This window comes from Chelonoidis abingdonii, chromosome 9 (genome assembly GCF_003597395.2).
Source record: "Chelonoidis abingdonii isolate Lonesome George chromosome 9, CheloAbing_2.0, whole genome shotgun sequence".
Taxonomy (NCBI): domain Eukaryota; kingdom Metazoa; phylum Chordata; order Testudines; family Testudinidae; genus Chelonoidis; species Chelonoidis abingdonii.
This window is the reverse complement of record NC_133777.1, coordinates 40473726-40488357: the sequence shown is the minus strand read 5'-3', so window position 1 is coordinate 40488357 and position 14632 is coordinate 40473726. Positions and strand designations below refer to the sequence as shown.

Genomic DNA, 14632 nt, shown 5'->3' with positions numbered 1-14632 from the left:
GGGGACCAGAGCGAGGCAGGCGCTGTAATTCCTGTCTGGTGGCGGCGAGATAAAATCCAAGCTGGTAATTAAGCTTGGAGGTTCATGCTAAGCACCCAGATTTTGGACGCTAAGGTCCAGATTTGGGAGAAAGGCTTATGATACCTTATCTGTCTCCTTTTGTGCTTTTAGGGGTGACCTTCTCTGAGGCCCGACAAGCTAAGATGGCATTTCATGGCATTTCCCCCATGCCACGAGAAATGGCATTTCCTGTGCCAAAGGGAGAGAACTGGCATGACCGCTATGACTATATCAGGTATGTTTACGAAATGCTGCTTTTCAAGGAGGAAACTTGGAGTGCTTTTAGATCTTCCTTAGTCTGATTATTTTGTATGTGTAACATACTTCATCAAAACACTTCTGTCTGAGAATATGAAGGCTGCAAAGTTAAGTATGCAAAAGTCAGGAAATGCAAGAATTTGCATGAAACTGGGATTATAGTGGAAATGCTTTGGCCATCTTAACTCTAGTTGTCAGTAATGCTGTAGTTGTAATTTTGGGAACAAGGCAGCACAGCTCACATCTTCAGCACTTAATTGTTGGCAACTAATATTTTGGGTAGGTAAAGGGCTGTTTAAGGTATCAACCATATGTTACCAGATTTGCCCGTTATTTTGGGGTATGTCCATTTATTCGGGTTACTCTTCTGGGGAGGGGGTTCTGTAATTCTATCAATGTACTGCTTGTGTCACTTGTGTTTTCATGTGGAGCTCTACTTCTCCCTTCTGCAAGTTCCCTCCCAATGGAGCTATCCTGCAGGACCTACATTCCCTAGGGCTGGGTTCCTCAAGCTTCAGAACCAGATGAACACTCACCCACCCGCCCACCCATTAATGGAGCAAGTCTGAGTGGACCAGGTCAAGCAGCAATTTCAAGCTGCCCCCCCCCCCCTTTATGTGCCCCCGGGCTCAATGGACTGGGTCAAGCAGCACTTCTCAAGCTGCCACCCTTATGTGTCCCAGATTCAGCACGTCCCTATCCCCACTCTCACATCAAAATTGTACTGGTAGTAACCTACTTGATGAGCAAACCCCACACTATTTTGGGTGCTGCAGGGATCTTTAGCTTAGGTAAAAGAAATGTTGCTCTAGAGTAAATGGGGAAAGCTAAAAACACAAAAGAGTAAAGTTCAGCAAGAGAGAGAGAAGCAACCAGCTTAACCATGAAAGTTATTTATTCAATAATAGTGATAACTCCACAAGGAGAGCCTAAATCAACATAACATACATTATTAAAGGTTAATACTTAAGGTAGAAAGGAAAACAGAGAGAGAGAAAGAAGAGGCTCTCACTGCTCCCTGAAGCTTGAACTGGTCGGGGTTCCCAGTTGATGGTGGTAGCTCAGGATCTTGAGTGCTGGAGACAGGCAGAGCCTCCAGCACAATCAGTCAGGAGTTGGAGTCCCAGTGGAACTGACACAGAGTTTTGGGTCTATGCATCAGAATACTTACTTGAACATAGGTAGGAGTTTTTGTAGAGAAACAACAATGGTTCAAGGGAGAACACTAGATTTGTTTATGGGTAAACTGATGGCTCAAGAGTTTTCTTTAGGCTAGACAATAGGAGCTGATCACTCTCGGCTGTGGGTGATGTTTTCTTCCAGGGAGCTCACAATGCAACTAGGCTGCTTCAGTGTTTTGGATATCAGTCAAGGATTCATTACTAGAATTGGTCTGATAACTGCTGAGCTGGGTGTGGGCAGGCATATGTTCATTAACATCTGGAGCAGAGATTCCCATGATGCAGTGCTTCCCTGCTTTTTCTAGTTTCAGAGTTCAGTATGGTTCTCTGTTCTTCATTCTGTGTGCTAATCCCTGCCCCATCTTTCATGTAGGTGAGGCTAAGGGAGTTGTCTCTGCTCTCCATTCTGTATGCAACTACAGATGTCTTAACCTTGTCACCCTTGTCAGGAGGGGTCTAGGTGTGTCTCCCAACGCCCTTCACTGCTCTCTGCAAGCCTTTTCTCTGATCTGTTTTTGTTCAAGCAGAATCTGGGGGTGGGGTGGAGGGTGTCTTTCATGAGTCAGACAGGCTAGATATTGCACCCTGGTTCCCCAAGAACACAGAGTTGACTGGTGTCACATAGAAACTGCCAGTTCCTAATCAACAGGTCAATAAGCACATACAGTTCACACCATACTTCTAATATTACAGCTAATGCCCCAGAAATGATCCAAATTTCCCTCCTCACTGGGGTTTGCTTGTATTGCTAACTTAACCACACACAAACCTTTCTCCCAAGATTGGTTATTCCTAGGGACTCCTATGGCCCTGCCCTTAGTTCTCTTTGCCTAAGAGGCTTGGTCTACATTGACAGCTAGATTGTGATCGTCATTATGTCAATTAGTGAATGTTCAGACATAGAAAAATATCCTAGTATAAATCAGACCAGAGACAGACTCTAACCCTTATCTTGAGTTGGAACTTGTGGGACCCATCTGTCCTGACATCAGGTTGAATCAGCCAAATAACTCAGCTTCTGTGTGAATGAAACCTTTTAGCACCAACAGTACATCAGCAAAATAGAGCCCTGCATACCTGTGAACGGTCCTAGAACTTGCCACCCATTTACGAGATGACTTTCCTCTGATCTTGCTGTTCAGGTTTCCCTCTGATGGATCCAAGCTGCCATATGACTCAATTCAAAAAGGCTGTTCCAGTCCTGCAGCAGGTAGGGAGTCTGAAGTAAATGACCATAGGCTGTGGTACCCACTTGATGTCTGACTGAGCAATGTGCCAAGCTGGCTTTCAGATTATTTAGGTTATTGTCCTACCTAAAACAAAGTATGACATGGTACAAAGCCACCTGCACCATTTACTGCTGTTGTTAACTGAATAAAACTCAAAGTACAACTTTGGTAGAGCATGGTATAGAAGATCCATCCATTCACTCATATGATCAATATGATAAGTAAGCAACTGTTAACTAGTCTTCTGAACATCAGAGTTCTGCACCCAGCATATGCCATCAATCTGTTGCTGTGTCCTGTTAGAGATCACTCCTGCAGCAATAGGGGATTGGGTGATTAAGGTCCGCTTTTTGATATTCCCCTCCTGCCCTCATTAGAAACACTGAGCCCAAGGAGTTGAGGTGGAGCATCTACCAAGGATTAGGAAGAATTTGTGAAAGTTCCAGTTATTTTGTGGGTGGTAGGTCTGCTAGCTCAGGCTAATTGGCTTTCTGCAGGCTATGGGCTACCCAAATGAACTGGATAGTTTTGCAAGGGGAAAATCAGTGTGCATGGGCTGCTGGAAAACAAATGCAGGATCTCTAAAGTGCTGCTGAATTTTTAGAAGGTAATTGTAGTAAATACCTTAGTTGGCAAGTAAACTTCAGTCAGCATCTTCAGAAAGCTGCTCCACAGAGCCCTTGTACAGCACAATGATATTGCAAGCAGCCCTGCAGTGATCCTTCTAGGAACTCTCCTCTTCTGCTCTGCTTCCTCTACATCAGGGTTTCTCAAACGGGTCGCTGCTTGTGTAGGGAAAACCCCTGGTGGGCCGGGCTGTTTACCTGCCCCGTCTGCAGGTCCGGCTGATCGCGGCTCCCATTGGCTACGGATCGCTGCTCCAGGCCAATGAGAGCTGCTGGAAGCGGTGCAGGCTGAGGGACTTACTGGCCACCACTTCCAGCAGCTCCCATTGGCCTGGAGCAGTGGTCTACGGCCAGTGGGAGCCGTGATCGGCCGGACCTGCAGATGGGGCAGGTAAACACACCGGCCCAGCTGCCAGGGGCTTTCCTTACATAAGCGGTGACCCCTGTTTGAGAATCCCTGATCTACATCTTTGTCAGAGCCATCATGATTCCCCATCTGTTGCTTATCTGTTATGACATTTTGTTGCAGCCGTTACCCTAGTCAAGGGGATCTGATGGAGCTCCCACTAGAGTCCATTAACATCACTTCTTCAAGGATAGAATGGTTGCTGTTGAGTGTCATGAAGCATTTCCTTCTCCCCAAGCACAGCATGTTGCCTTGGCAGCACATCCAATCCCTGTTCACACAGAGGCAAAAGGAACAGGATTAGAACTTGTTCTCCCATTTCATAGAATCATAGAATATCAGGGTTGGAAGGGACCTCAAGAGGTCATCTAGTCCAACCCCCTGCTCAGAGCAGGACCAACCCCAGACAGATTTTTGCCCTAGATCCCTAAATAGCCCCCTCAAGAAATGAACTCACAACCCTGGGTTTAGCAGGCCAATGCTCACTAGCACCAGGCCAGCCCCTCTGGGTTTTGTGCAGTGTGTGCCTAAGAGATAATGCGTCCTTTGTTTTCCTGTTATGACATGGCCTGTGTTTCCAAATTGTTCCTTGAGTTCTTTAAGGAAGGAATAAGTAGAATGAAGTAGCTGTTCAGCTACATCATGTACAGCTGTGTGATCAGCAGGAGGTGAAGCAGATTGTAGGAAAGAGCCCAACACATTGCTGTTGTAATCTAGATGTTCAAGTGCTAGAAGATCCAATCCGTCATCTTCCACGCCCAGTGACACTTACCAAGGCTGTCCGGGACCGAGTGTCACTCATCCAACAGATAACCAGTCCCAAGGATGTGAGTATGGCCTTAGGTTATAAGTTTACCTGCCATACCACCTCTGACCAGAGGGTTTCCACATGTCCTGTTTTGTGTTTGGGATGGTTTTCGGTTTTGTAGTGGCTACGTTTTGTGTTCTATGGCCTGAGCTGTGCCCTGTTCTACAGTCAATAAACTCTGCAGTTTAATTACTTTGGGGGTCAGTCTATCCAAGATGCTTATCTGGCCCCCATTACCATAGTATATGAACACCTTACAATCTTTTAATGTAATTTTGCTCCTGACACCCCTGGGAGATAGGGAAGTGTTATTGTCTGCATTTTATAGATGGGGAGGTGAGGCACTGAAGAATAGTGAAGTTCTCAGGGGCATGATGGATCTGTTTCTGGTGGGGTCTGGCACACCTGAATGTTTTTGACATGTTGGATGTCATGAGTTTTAGGTGGCTGAATAAAAGTCAGTCAAAAACAAAACTAATTTCTTCCTTTCTCTCCAATCACAGCAATCGTAGGGAACTGTGGGGCAGGCCTGATCTGTTGTCATTTGCTTACTCTTTCTCAGATGCCTCGCTGGTCTCCCCTAGTTACAAAGAGCATCCCCGAGGTTCACTTAGCAACCTCTGGGCCTCTAGAAGAAGTGTACTCTGGGGATCAGGAGTTCAGCAGGGCAGAAGGACTACAAGCTGCTGGGGATTCCACTGTACCATTACATGCAACAACTGATGGTGGTATTCATGTGTATGCTCACAGAATGGGTGATGTCGCCATCCATGCTGTTGGCATTAGCTCAGATGAGGTAAGTGAGAGAGCACCACTGGACTCTGACAACCTGACCTTATTGGTTATTCTCTGTGTAGCTCCACATCCCATCTCTAACTTGTACAGAATCTTCTTAAGTCTTCCCCCAAATCTGCCTCTGTGGTGACTCTGAGAATGCATGATGCTTTCATTAGAAGAACAATGTGCCTTGCGCTGAAGTCTCCAGCCTAATGGCTTCCTTTTCCACTACTCCCATAGGTTCCCCATGCCAGATCCTCAGCTGGTATAAATTGGTGTCACTCCATTGACTTCAGTGCAACAATGCCAATTTACATCAACCTCCATCTGTAAATACCTTCTCAAGGAAGAATTCAGGTGGAACAGATCAGTTGCCTTTCAGACCCATGTACTGCTGCCCTGTGCACTGAGATGCAGAAACATTATTATCCCAATTCTTGGGACCTGACTGGTGGGTTAGAGCATTAGGCCAAGACTTCATATGAAGACAGAGCTCCTGAACCCAACCTTCTTGCTTAAACTCTTACTGACCATAGGAGAAGATATATAGAAGTAAGGGACTCCAACGTACTAGGAACAAACAAGTTAAACCAAGTTTGTTCCTATAGGATGAGTCTGGAATGCTTATGGCTGGTACTCAGTAACTTGGCAGAAAGAGCAACAGGAATGCCCACTCCTGGTTGGAGCTGGCAGAGATGATTATTTAATACTAAGGGCAGTTGTGAGCCAGCTTCCCTGGAATTCTCTCTTGATCTTGTTCCTTTATTTCACTTGTATGTTAAGCTTCTCCACGCAGGCCCAGTGTGTCTTGTACAGAGATGATCATGCTATTGGCATCTAACAAATAACACCTATGTATTGATTTGCCCAGACTGTGTACACAAAGATTACTGGACCAGAGGTGCTCTCCAGCAAGAAAGCATCTCCCTGCAGGGTAAGAAAAAAGATTCCCCCCTTTCCATCTTTACAGATGCTCCCTTGAATTTTCATGGCGTTTGTATATAACCGTAGGGAGGACTTGGCTGCCCTCTTGGAAAGGTGATTCTGGTTAACCAAGTTATTCCATTGCTGAGATTATTCCATTTAGCACTGTCCACTGTGGGCTTTGGTGCTTCTATTCCTGGATTTCCTTTAATGATAATTACCTACCTAGTGAATAAACTCTTCCCTTAATGTGAAGAAGTTAAGGTAGAGAGACAGCCCTCTCACTTCAGGGAGAAACATGAAACCCATCCAGAGGGACACAGTTCAATGTGGGGCAGAGGGAACTTGGTAGATCATTGGGATGTAATTTGCAGTTGGTGCTGGTACAGTTTAAGGCTCACATGCTTTATTCAGGCTGGCACTTTTGACAATATCTTCTTCTTTCAGAGACTCTTACCGGATCCAATCCTGAAGCTGAGGACAATTATTGGCTTTGGGGGTTGCAGCACCAAATGGGTCAGTAACAAAGAAGCTTTTCAGAATGTAGTTGCCATACATTGACTATGGGGGAGATTTTCAAAGGCACAAAGGGCCTTTCACTTTCATGCTTAACTCCCTTTGTCTTTGGAAATCACCCCACCTAGTTTCTTTCGACTACAAATTTTTTTTTGGTGAAAAGCTCATTTCCATACATGGAATTTGCCCCAGTAACATTCTGAAATCATATGCCCCTTGCCAAATCTTGTTATAGCTTCCAAACTGATCAGTGAATCACACATCTAGAATTTCTTTGGAATCCAGAAATGCATAGGTGCCTTAGGCTGGTGTGTCAGTTTATCCTCCTGTGGTGTTGCCTTCTGATTCTTCCAACCATCCTCTTAATGATCCATGTTAGAGTTTAAAAAAGAATCCTGTTGGATCATCTAGTCCATTTCCTGTGAACAAAGGATTGTTCCCTTATATATTGCATATATGATGTTAAACATGACTTGGATGGAAGATCAGCTGAATTAATTGGGATGTACTATAAGCTGACCACTCAGTTTTCCTTTGATAGTTATAAATTTGCATCTATGTTTGTGTGGAACAGCAATCATCTAGATAACGCACACCTGCATATTTTCACCAGATTTTAAAATATCTGCATGTCTTATTTCTATGCATGTCCATGTGTGCAAGCACAGGGGGGCTCTCCTCTCAGTTTGTAGACTGGGTCATCGTTGTAGTATCCTCTCTTCTGCCCTTGGTCTGATTCTTGCTTTTGTCCTGCAGGCTCTGTGGACTAAGAACAGCTCTGCAGTGGTTTACCCCTGTCATGCTATTATAATAACCATGCAGATTGAAACTGGAGAGCAAAGGTTCTTCATTGGACATACAGATAAGGTAAAAGTGGATTTCTTTGCGTAAACAGATATGACAACCCCCCAGAGAATATGCAACAACTGCAAATATTTGATGTGTGAGAAAACATGAAACTGCCCCTGTCCCAAGCATGGTTCATTCTAGGGAATTGTATCAGCTCACTGGCTAGGGGGCAAGTCACAAGAACTCCAGCTCCTAGCAAGAGTCATTCTAAGGATTAATGTTGGATCGACAACAGTGGGAGTTTCAGCTACTCCAGTTCTAGCCTCTCCCAGAAGCTGGAGGTTATTTTTGCTAACACGATGTTTCCTGCAGGTATCGGCATTGGCTTTTAATGGAAACAGCACATTGCTGGCTTCTGCACAGATGGGTCACCTGAGTATGGTGCGACTTTGGGATTTTCAGAAGGGGAAATGCCTGTCCATGTTTAAAACCCACGTCCATTCAGTCTCGTCCCTCAGGTACCCTGCAGGCATATTTTGGGCAGTGTGTTTCTGAAAGAAATTGAGAGTGAGCTTTTAATTTTTCCCATTGAGATCCAGGCAGGGTGTAGGGTACTTCATTTCACCTTGAGTTTTCTCCTCTTGCAGCCTTTCCTACAGTGGAGCTGTTCTCTGTGGCATTGGGAAAGATGGACATGGCAAAACAGTGAGTATTAAAGCTCTTGGGTTATTTGGGTTCCACTTACCCAGTGGGTTTTTTACCCATGAAAGCTTATGCCCAAATAAAACTGTTAGTCTTTAAGGTGCCACCGGACTCCTCATTGTTTTTGGTGGATACAGACTAACACGGCTGCCACCTGATAATGGTGTTTGTTTTTTCCCTAGAATGTGCAGTTATTCTACACACAGAACCAGTCATACATCTCTTCCAAGACACAGTGGCTAAATGCTAGTTTCCTTAAGTGTCCTTAGGCAATACCATTCATTGTAGATCATGTGAAATCCTCTTATCACCAGACTGGTTAGAAAATATTTGAATATATACTTCCTTACGTGATATTTATAAATCTGTGAACACACACCTCTCTGAATCACAAATTCTACTGACAGGTTTCAGAGTGGTAGCTGTGTTAGTCTGTATCAGCAAAAAGAACGAGGAGTACTTGTGGCACCTTAGAGACTAACAAATTTATTTGGGGTTTTAGCCCATGAAAGCTTATGCCCAAATAAATTTGTTAGTCTCTACGGTACCACAAGTACTCCAAATTCAACTGAGTAAATCCTGGTTCTGTAGCTAGTCACGGCTTTTTGTTGGTGTGGAAGCCTGTTCATGCTGAATCTCAAGAATTTCCCTGCTTCCCATAGTTTATTAACTAACGTCATGGTTAATGAATGGGTGAGACTGCCTTTGGGGCAGTTTTGATTCCACTTACATCCCACAGGGATCGCTACAAGTTGTCACAAGGCATTTCCTTCTGAAGGTACAGAGCACATTTCTTTACAGTTCTACTAGCTCCTACTCTTACACTCCTTTGCTGCTGTAGCACTCCCTGTAAGTAGTTACACACTGGTTTCCATTCTTTCTCCGTTTGCAAGTACTGTATCTTAGTCCCAGATTCAAGCCCTGTCCAGGCAACCTTGCAGGTAGGGAAACTGATTATCAGACAGACTAGCCTATTAAAATGAAAATCACCAGACTCTCTGAGGTTGTTCTGAAGTTTTCTGTGTGAGATTTTTCTCCACTCTGTTCACGATGTGGGTAAAAGCCTCAATGCACCATACCAGCAATTGGGAGCAGTATTTGGGGTTTCCCCTGCTGTGGGAAGGCTAGCAATCTTCTCCATTGCTTGTATGGTCTAAGGCCACCTTGGTGTTATGTTTCCAGCAGTTCTGTTCTTGCTGTCCTATCTCTGCAGATGGTGGTGGTGTGGAATACTGCTCAGGTGAACCAGGGCGGAGAGGTGGTTGTGCTGGCCAAAGCTCACACAGATGTGGACATCCAAACCTTGAAGATTGCTTTTTTTGATGACACCAGGTAATGTGCAAATAGGTGAATGTTAGAATAAGGTAAAATACCAGCCTAGATCAGGGGTGGGCAAACTACGGCCCATGGGCCAGATCTGACCCACAAGCCGTTTTCAGCTGGCCTGCAAGCCGCACCACGTAGCTCAGCCCTGCTCTGGCACTCCGGCCAGGGCGCTGGGTCGAGGGCCACACCATACAGTTCCCGGAAGCCACCGCCTGGCCCCACTCTGGCTCATACATACTTCAGTGGGAGCTGCAGCGGCAGTGCCTGCAGATGGAGCAGCGTGCAGAGCCTCCACGTAAGAGCCGGAGAAGGGACGTGCCACTGCTTCTGGGAGCTGCTTGAGGTAAGCACCACTCGGAGCCTGCACCCACTGAGCCTCTCCTGACACCCCAACACCCTGCCTCACCCCTGATCTCCCACCCACTCACCAAACTCCTCAATCCCAGCTCAGAGCACCCTCCTGCACCCCAAACCTCTCATTCCCAGCCCAGAGCCTGCACCCTGTGCCACACCCCAACCCCAATTTTGTGAGCATTCATGGCCCGCCATACAATTTCTATTCCCTAGTGTGGCCCTCCGGCCAAAAAGTTTGCCCACCCCTGCCTAGATGAAAGCGGGGTAGTGAATAGGTGGACCGTGGGCCAAATCCAGATGCCAGACACTTGAACAGACCCCAAAATCTTTTTATTTACTTATTATCATTATTGTTGTTTTTTTTTATTATTTTCTCTGAAGTCTGGACTTGACTATATCTTGACCAAGAAATTTGAGCCTTGACAAAAAATAGTTGACTGTTTCTGTATTAAGGCATTGCTGGGAGGAAGCTCACTGCATTGCTGGAGTTCCAGCTTGGTACTTCTGGAAGGAAGCTGCTGTTAGCCTTCCTCTTCTCTCCTCTGGTGTCAGTGTGTCCGTTTCAGCTGCTTTCTGGGAGCAGGCCTTTTGTCAGCACAGAATGACTTCTCCCCGGTTCCTTACTCAGCCTCTCGTGTAACAGGATGGTGTCGTGCGGCAGAGATAATGTGAGGCTGTGGCGAGTGCGGAGTGGAGCGCTGCGCTCGTGCCCAGTGAATTTGGGGGAGTACCATTCCTTGGAGTTCACCGACCTGGCCTTTGAGAAAGGGCATTCCGCTGAGCGGGAACCTGAGGACCGGACACTGTAAGGATGGAGCCGCTTTTTCTTTCCTTAAACCACTTTTCTTAAATTAATTTTTAGGGACACTGTGATTCAGTCTGCCTTTGTCCCTGGGAGCTGTCTGCACTAGCATGTTGAGCTTTTGATTAGCAAGCATGGGGAAAAGGTTGAACAGTTTTGTGGTTTTGACTTGCTCATCCCTGTCCTTAACCTGAGCATTCTACAGTCCTTTGTCTGCTTCTCTCTGCAGAAACAAAGGTGCCCTACAAAGCCAGCCTACCCTTTATTCTCCTCCTTTCTAAGACTTCACATCCTAAAAGAAGCTTAAAATCCCTTGTAGAGTTGCACAAGAAATGACATTTCACCAGTCACGTCCTCAGTGAAAATCTGCCCATGGATTTGCTGTTAGTGTTCATTTGGCAGTGGGAGGGGTGTGGTGTAATAACATTCCCCATGACTTTTTTATACTTCAGCTTAATCACTCAGCCAAGACTCTTGCTACCAGAAAGATATTCCAAAAACACAGAATTGCCAGGTCTGTTAATTTTCACCTTCCCTCTGTGGGCTGAGCCCTGTGGGTGTAAATTGCCCCAGTATTGCTTCGTTTCTGGTTGACGGATGTGCTGTGGGAAAAATCACTTTCCCCTAATGTTTTCTTCAGTGCTTTGGATCAAAGGCACTGTATAAATGAATAAAATGTAATGTATTTAATCACAAACTAAACTATCTAGCAATATTGTGAACAAAACTTTCAAAACTCAGAAGTGAAAAAGCCTTCCCCAAAATCATGCATTCATCTGATTTGTACATTTTACATCCAGATCTCCTGTATAGGGAAAATCTTTGCCTTTCCCGCAATTTATCTGAAGCAATAATACTTTTCCTGAATTATTCCAATTTATTTCTCTCCAAAAGTTTAACAGTCACTTCCATTAAACATAAGCAAGTGTGGCTTTGATTCCCAGGGCTCATTTCTGTGAAGCCTCTCTGGCTCCATTTATTTCAATTCAGTTCAGGATAGCAATTGTGCCAACCTTGCCTGGAACCCCTTCATTTCCCATAGGGTCATGGCTTATGGTTACATCCATTTCTCAGTCTGAGCTAGTGAAAGAGGTATTGGGCAAAAGTAGTTGCCGGAAATCTTGTTTCTGCGAACTGATCCTAATCTCCTTCTGGTACAGGTTAGTAATACTTCCATCTTTAGTCTCCAGCTGGTTTTGGGGTGGATACCTGAGAGTCAGCAATCCTCCTTACTGATCCTTGATGGAGCGGTCTGTGTCCTACAATAATAGAAATAATAATAATCCAACATTTGTGTATTTTCTTTTAAGTTTTGCTGCACTTTGGGATGCACGTCTCTGCCTCTTTACTTCTATTTTTTCCTCCTAAATTAGAAAAGATTGGAGGTGGGGGGAGCTTTCTAATGATTCCTCCATAACAGGCTGGTAGAGTTTATTTCTTTTTATTCCTTCACAAAGGAAAAAATATGATCTCTGAGTAAGAAGTAGCCGCATCCTGATTAAAATTTTCAGTTGTTTCCAGACTTCCGAGTCTGAAATCTATAGTTTATATAGATATACAGGATAACTGAAGATCATTTTTGTGACTAACTAGGCACTTACAGACTCAAGGCTCACTAGTTTTGCCTTTTCCCTTATCTTTTATATTGGCTGAGTTAACTCTTGAGATTTTTCTCTAAATTGCTCTTTCAAAGGGGGAAGGAAAAGAAGGATGGAGAGGTCTAACTCCATCTACCAGTTATAGATTCCCAAGTTAGCTCCTGCTGAAAATCAAATGCTTGAATCCTGTCATCTAGTCAAGCTATCGTTGCATTACAAACTAGAATTGCTAAAGTTTTTAGACAAACAGCATGTTTAAAGTTATTCCAAGCTTGTTTACAAAAGTGTGGTGTAAAGTTAACACTGAAACAAAATGCAGAATACAGGTCTTCTGCTAAACAATGTCTCTGAAGTTCCCATTGTGGTCACTGGTGTCTAATGGTAGTGTCCTTTCCCTTTCAGCTTTGTTTGCAGCAAGAGTGGCCACATCTTGGAAATTGACTACAAAAACTTCACTATCAGAAATGCCCGTCGCCTCCTGCCTTCTCAGATTCAGCACTCTCACCGACGGGAGAAGCAAACCTTCAACTCAGGTATGGGCTTTGGTGGGGGATGGATAGATGACCAAGAGGAACTAGGACATGCTACATTATAAATTTTCACTAGAAAAGTTTTTACTGAAATTGTCCCCTGAGTTTGAAGGAAGAGCCCTGTGAGGGAACACCAGACAGACGCAAACCTAGGACCCAAGATTCATAATACTAGGTGCAAAATAGGCAGAATTGCAGGGGATCATATGTAGGCTGAGAAAATCTGACATCACTCTAGTAGTAAGGTTTAGGGGAGCATAGGTGGGGTTTCAGCCAGTTTCTTCTCCAGTGAAATTTCCTTTGCATTGAAGGGGGAGAAAGCAAGACTATATTTAACCCAAATGTACCCATTTTGGGGTTAGGTTAGATGACCCTTGCAGTCCCTTGTAACCCTATGATTCTATTACCCGTATTAATTTACATCATCCCAACCTATTGGGCTCAGTGCTGGAGTAACGGGATGTAATTCTCTGGCTGTGTTATACAGCAGGTCATACTAAGTGATCTGATAGTCCCTCTTGGCCTTAATATATGAATCTGAAGAATCTGGATTTGGGAGAAAGGATTGTAACTGTGTATAACTATTTAAAGATTGTAATATGATGGGAAATGTTCTTTTTATTGGACAACGGGGTCACATTTTCAGAAAGTCTTTAAATGTGTGTGTGTTAGTTTTTGCACATGTATTTTTTGAGTCCTAAAGATTTTTGCACATGCAAAATCTCATGCGGATACACTAGCTGTACTTATGTATGCTAACCGAGCAGTTGAGTATCTATATGATTTTTCATGCACATTCACATCTGAGGTTTTGCTCATGTAAAACCTCATGCTCCAGAAAGTATATATGCAGAAGTGTAGGCGTGCAGATTTGGAGTGCAGAGGGAGGCCTTTGGAACTTTGGCCCTACGGGCTGAATTAAAAGCAATGAATGTAAATAAATTCAGCTGGGAGGAAAAAGTTTTGCTTGTGAAGACAGTAAGAGTGGAGCGGCCTCATGAAATAATTAATGTAAAATCTATCAGAGGATGTCAGGGTATACCCCCACAAATCTGAAGTCAGGGGTAGAGATGTGGGGACCCACATGAAAGACCCCCGAAGCTTATCTTCTTTATTAAGTTAAAACTCTTCCAGGGCACAGTCTTCTGCCTTGGACAGATATTGCTGCCACCACCAAGTGATTTTTCACAAATATTCAGGGAAGGGTCACTTGGAATCCCTGTCCCCTGAAAATATCCCCTCAGGCCTCTTCACCTTCTCCTCTCTCCAGCCTGAGAGACAAAGAAAAAAACCCCAAACCCAGCAGTTTTTCCAATTTGAAAGGGCACAGCCTGCCTGTTGGTTCCCCTGATCAGGTGCCAACTCAGGTAAAGCTTCTCTTAACCCTTTACAGTTAAGACAATTGGTACAGTTGCTAAGGAGGATTCTATAGCTGCTGACTGGCATGGTGCCCATAAATGGGAGCTCCCCCCCCCCCATTTATCACAGAGGGATTGAAGTTGAAATTAAGCAATTTCTTTGAAAATAAAGCAATGCTCTGCCTAATACAGATGACTGGTTGTGATCAGATCAGTGGTGACAAACTTCCTGCCAAAAATAATCTGACTTGGCATGGCTGAGTACCATCTTAAGAAGAATTTTGGTGTTTTAAGTGATGAATGTTTAGAATAAACACCCTTTTTTAGTAACATAAAGCAATGTTTTAATCAGCCAATAGGAATCCTGTACCCAGTAGCATGTAAAAAG

The 14632-nt window shown here is 44.4% G+C and overlaps 1 protein-coding gene across 1 annotated transcript in view; it reads left to right on the top strand.

Annotated features, from left to right (window-relative positions):
• Positions 1–14632, top strand: part of WDR90 (WD repeat domain 90) — a 66725-nt gene that overhangs the window by 22207 nt on the left and 29886 nt on the right. The window contains exons 6-17 of the mRNA XM_032794693.2: positions 172–295; positions 2642–2709; positions 4478–4587; positions 5131–5364; positions 6217–6279; positions 6717–6785; positions 7542–7652; positions 7947–8092; positions 8222–8279; positions 9490–9608; positions 10600–10761; positions 12759–12889. Coding sequence (XP_032650584.1) covers positions 172–295; positions 2642–2709; positions 4478–4587; positions 5131–5364; positions 6217–6279; positions 6717–6785; positions 7542–7652; positions 7947–8092; positions 8222–8279; positions 9490–9608; positions 10600–10761; positions 12759–12889 — 1395 coding nt within the window. The remainder of the gene's footprint in view (positions 1–171; positions 296–2641; positions 2710–4477; positions 4588–5130; positions 5365–6216; positions 6280–6716; positions 6786–7541; positions 7653–7946; positions 8093–8221; positions 8280–9489; positions 9609–10599; positions 10762–12758; positions 12890–14632) is intronic.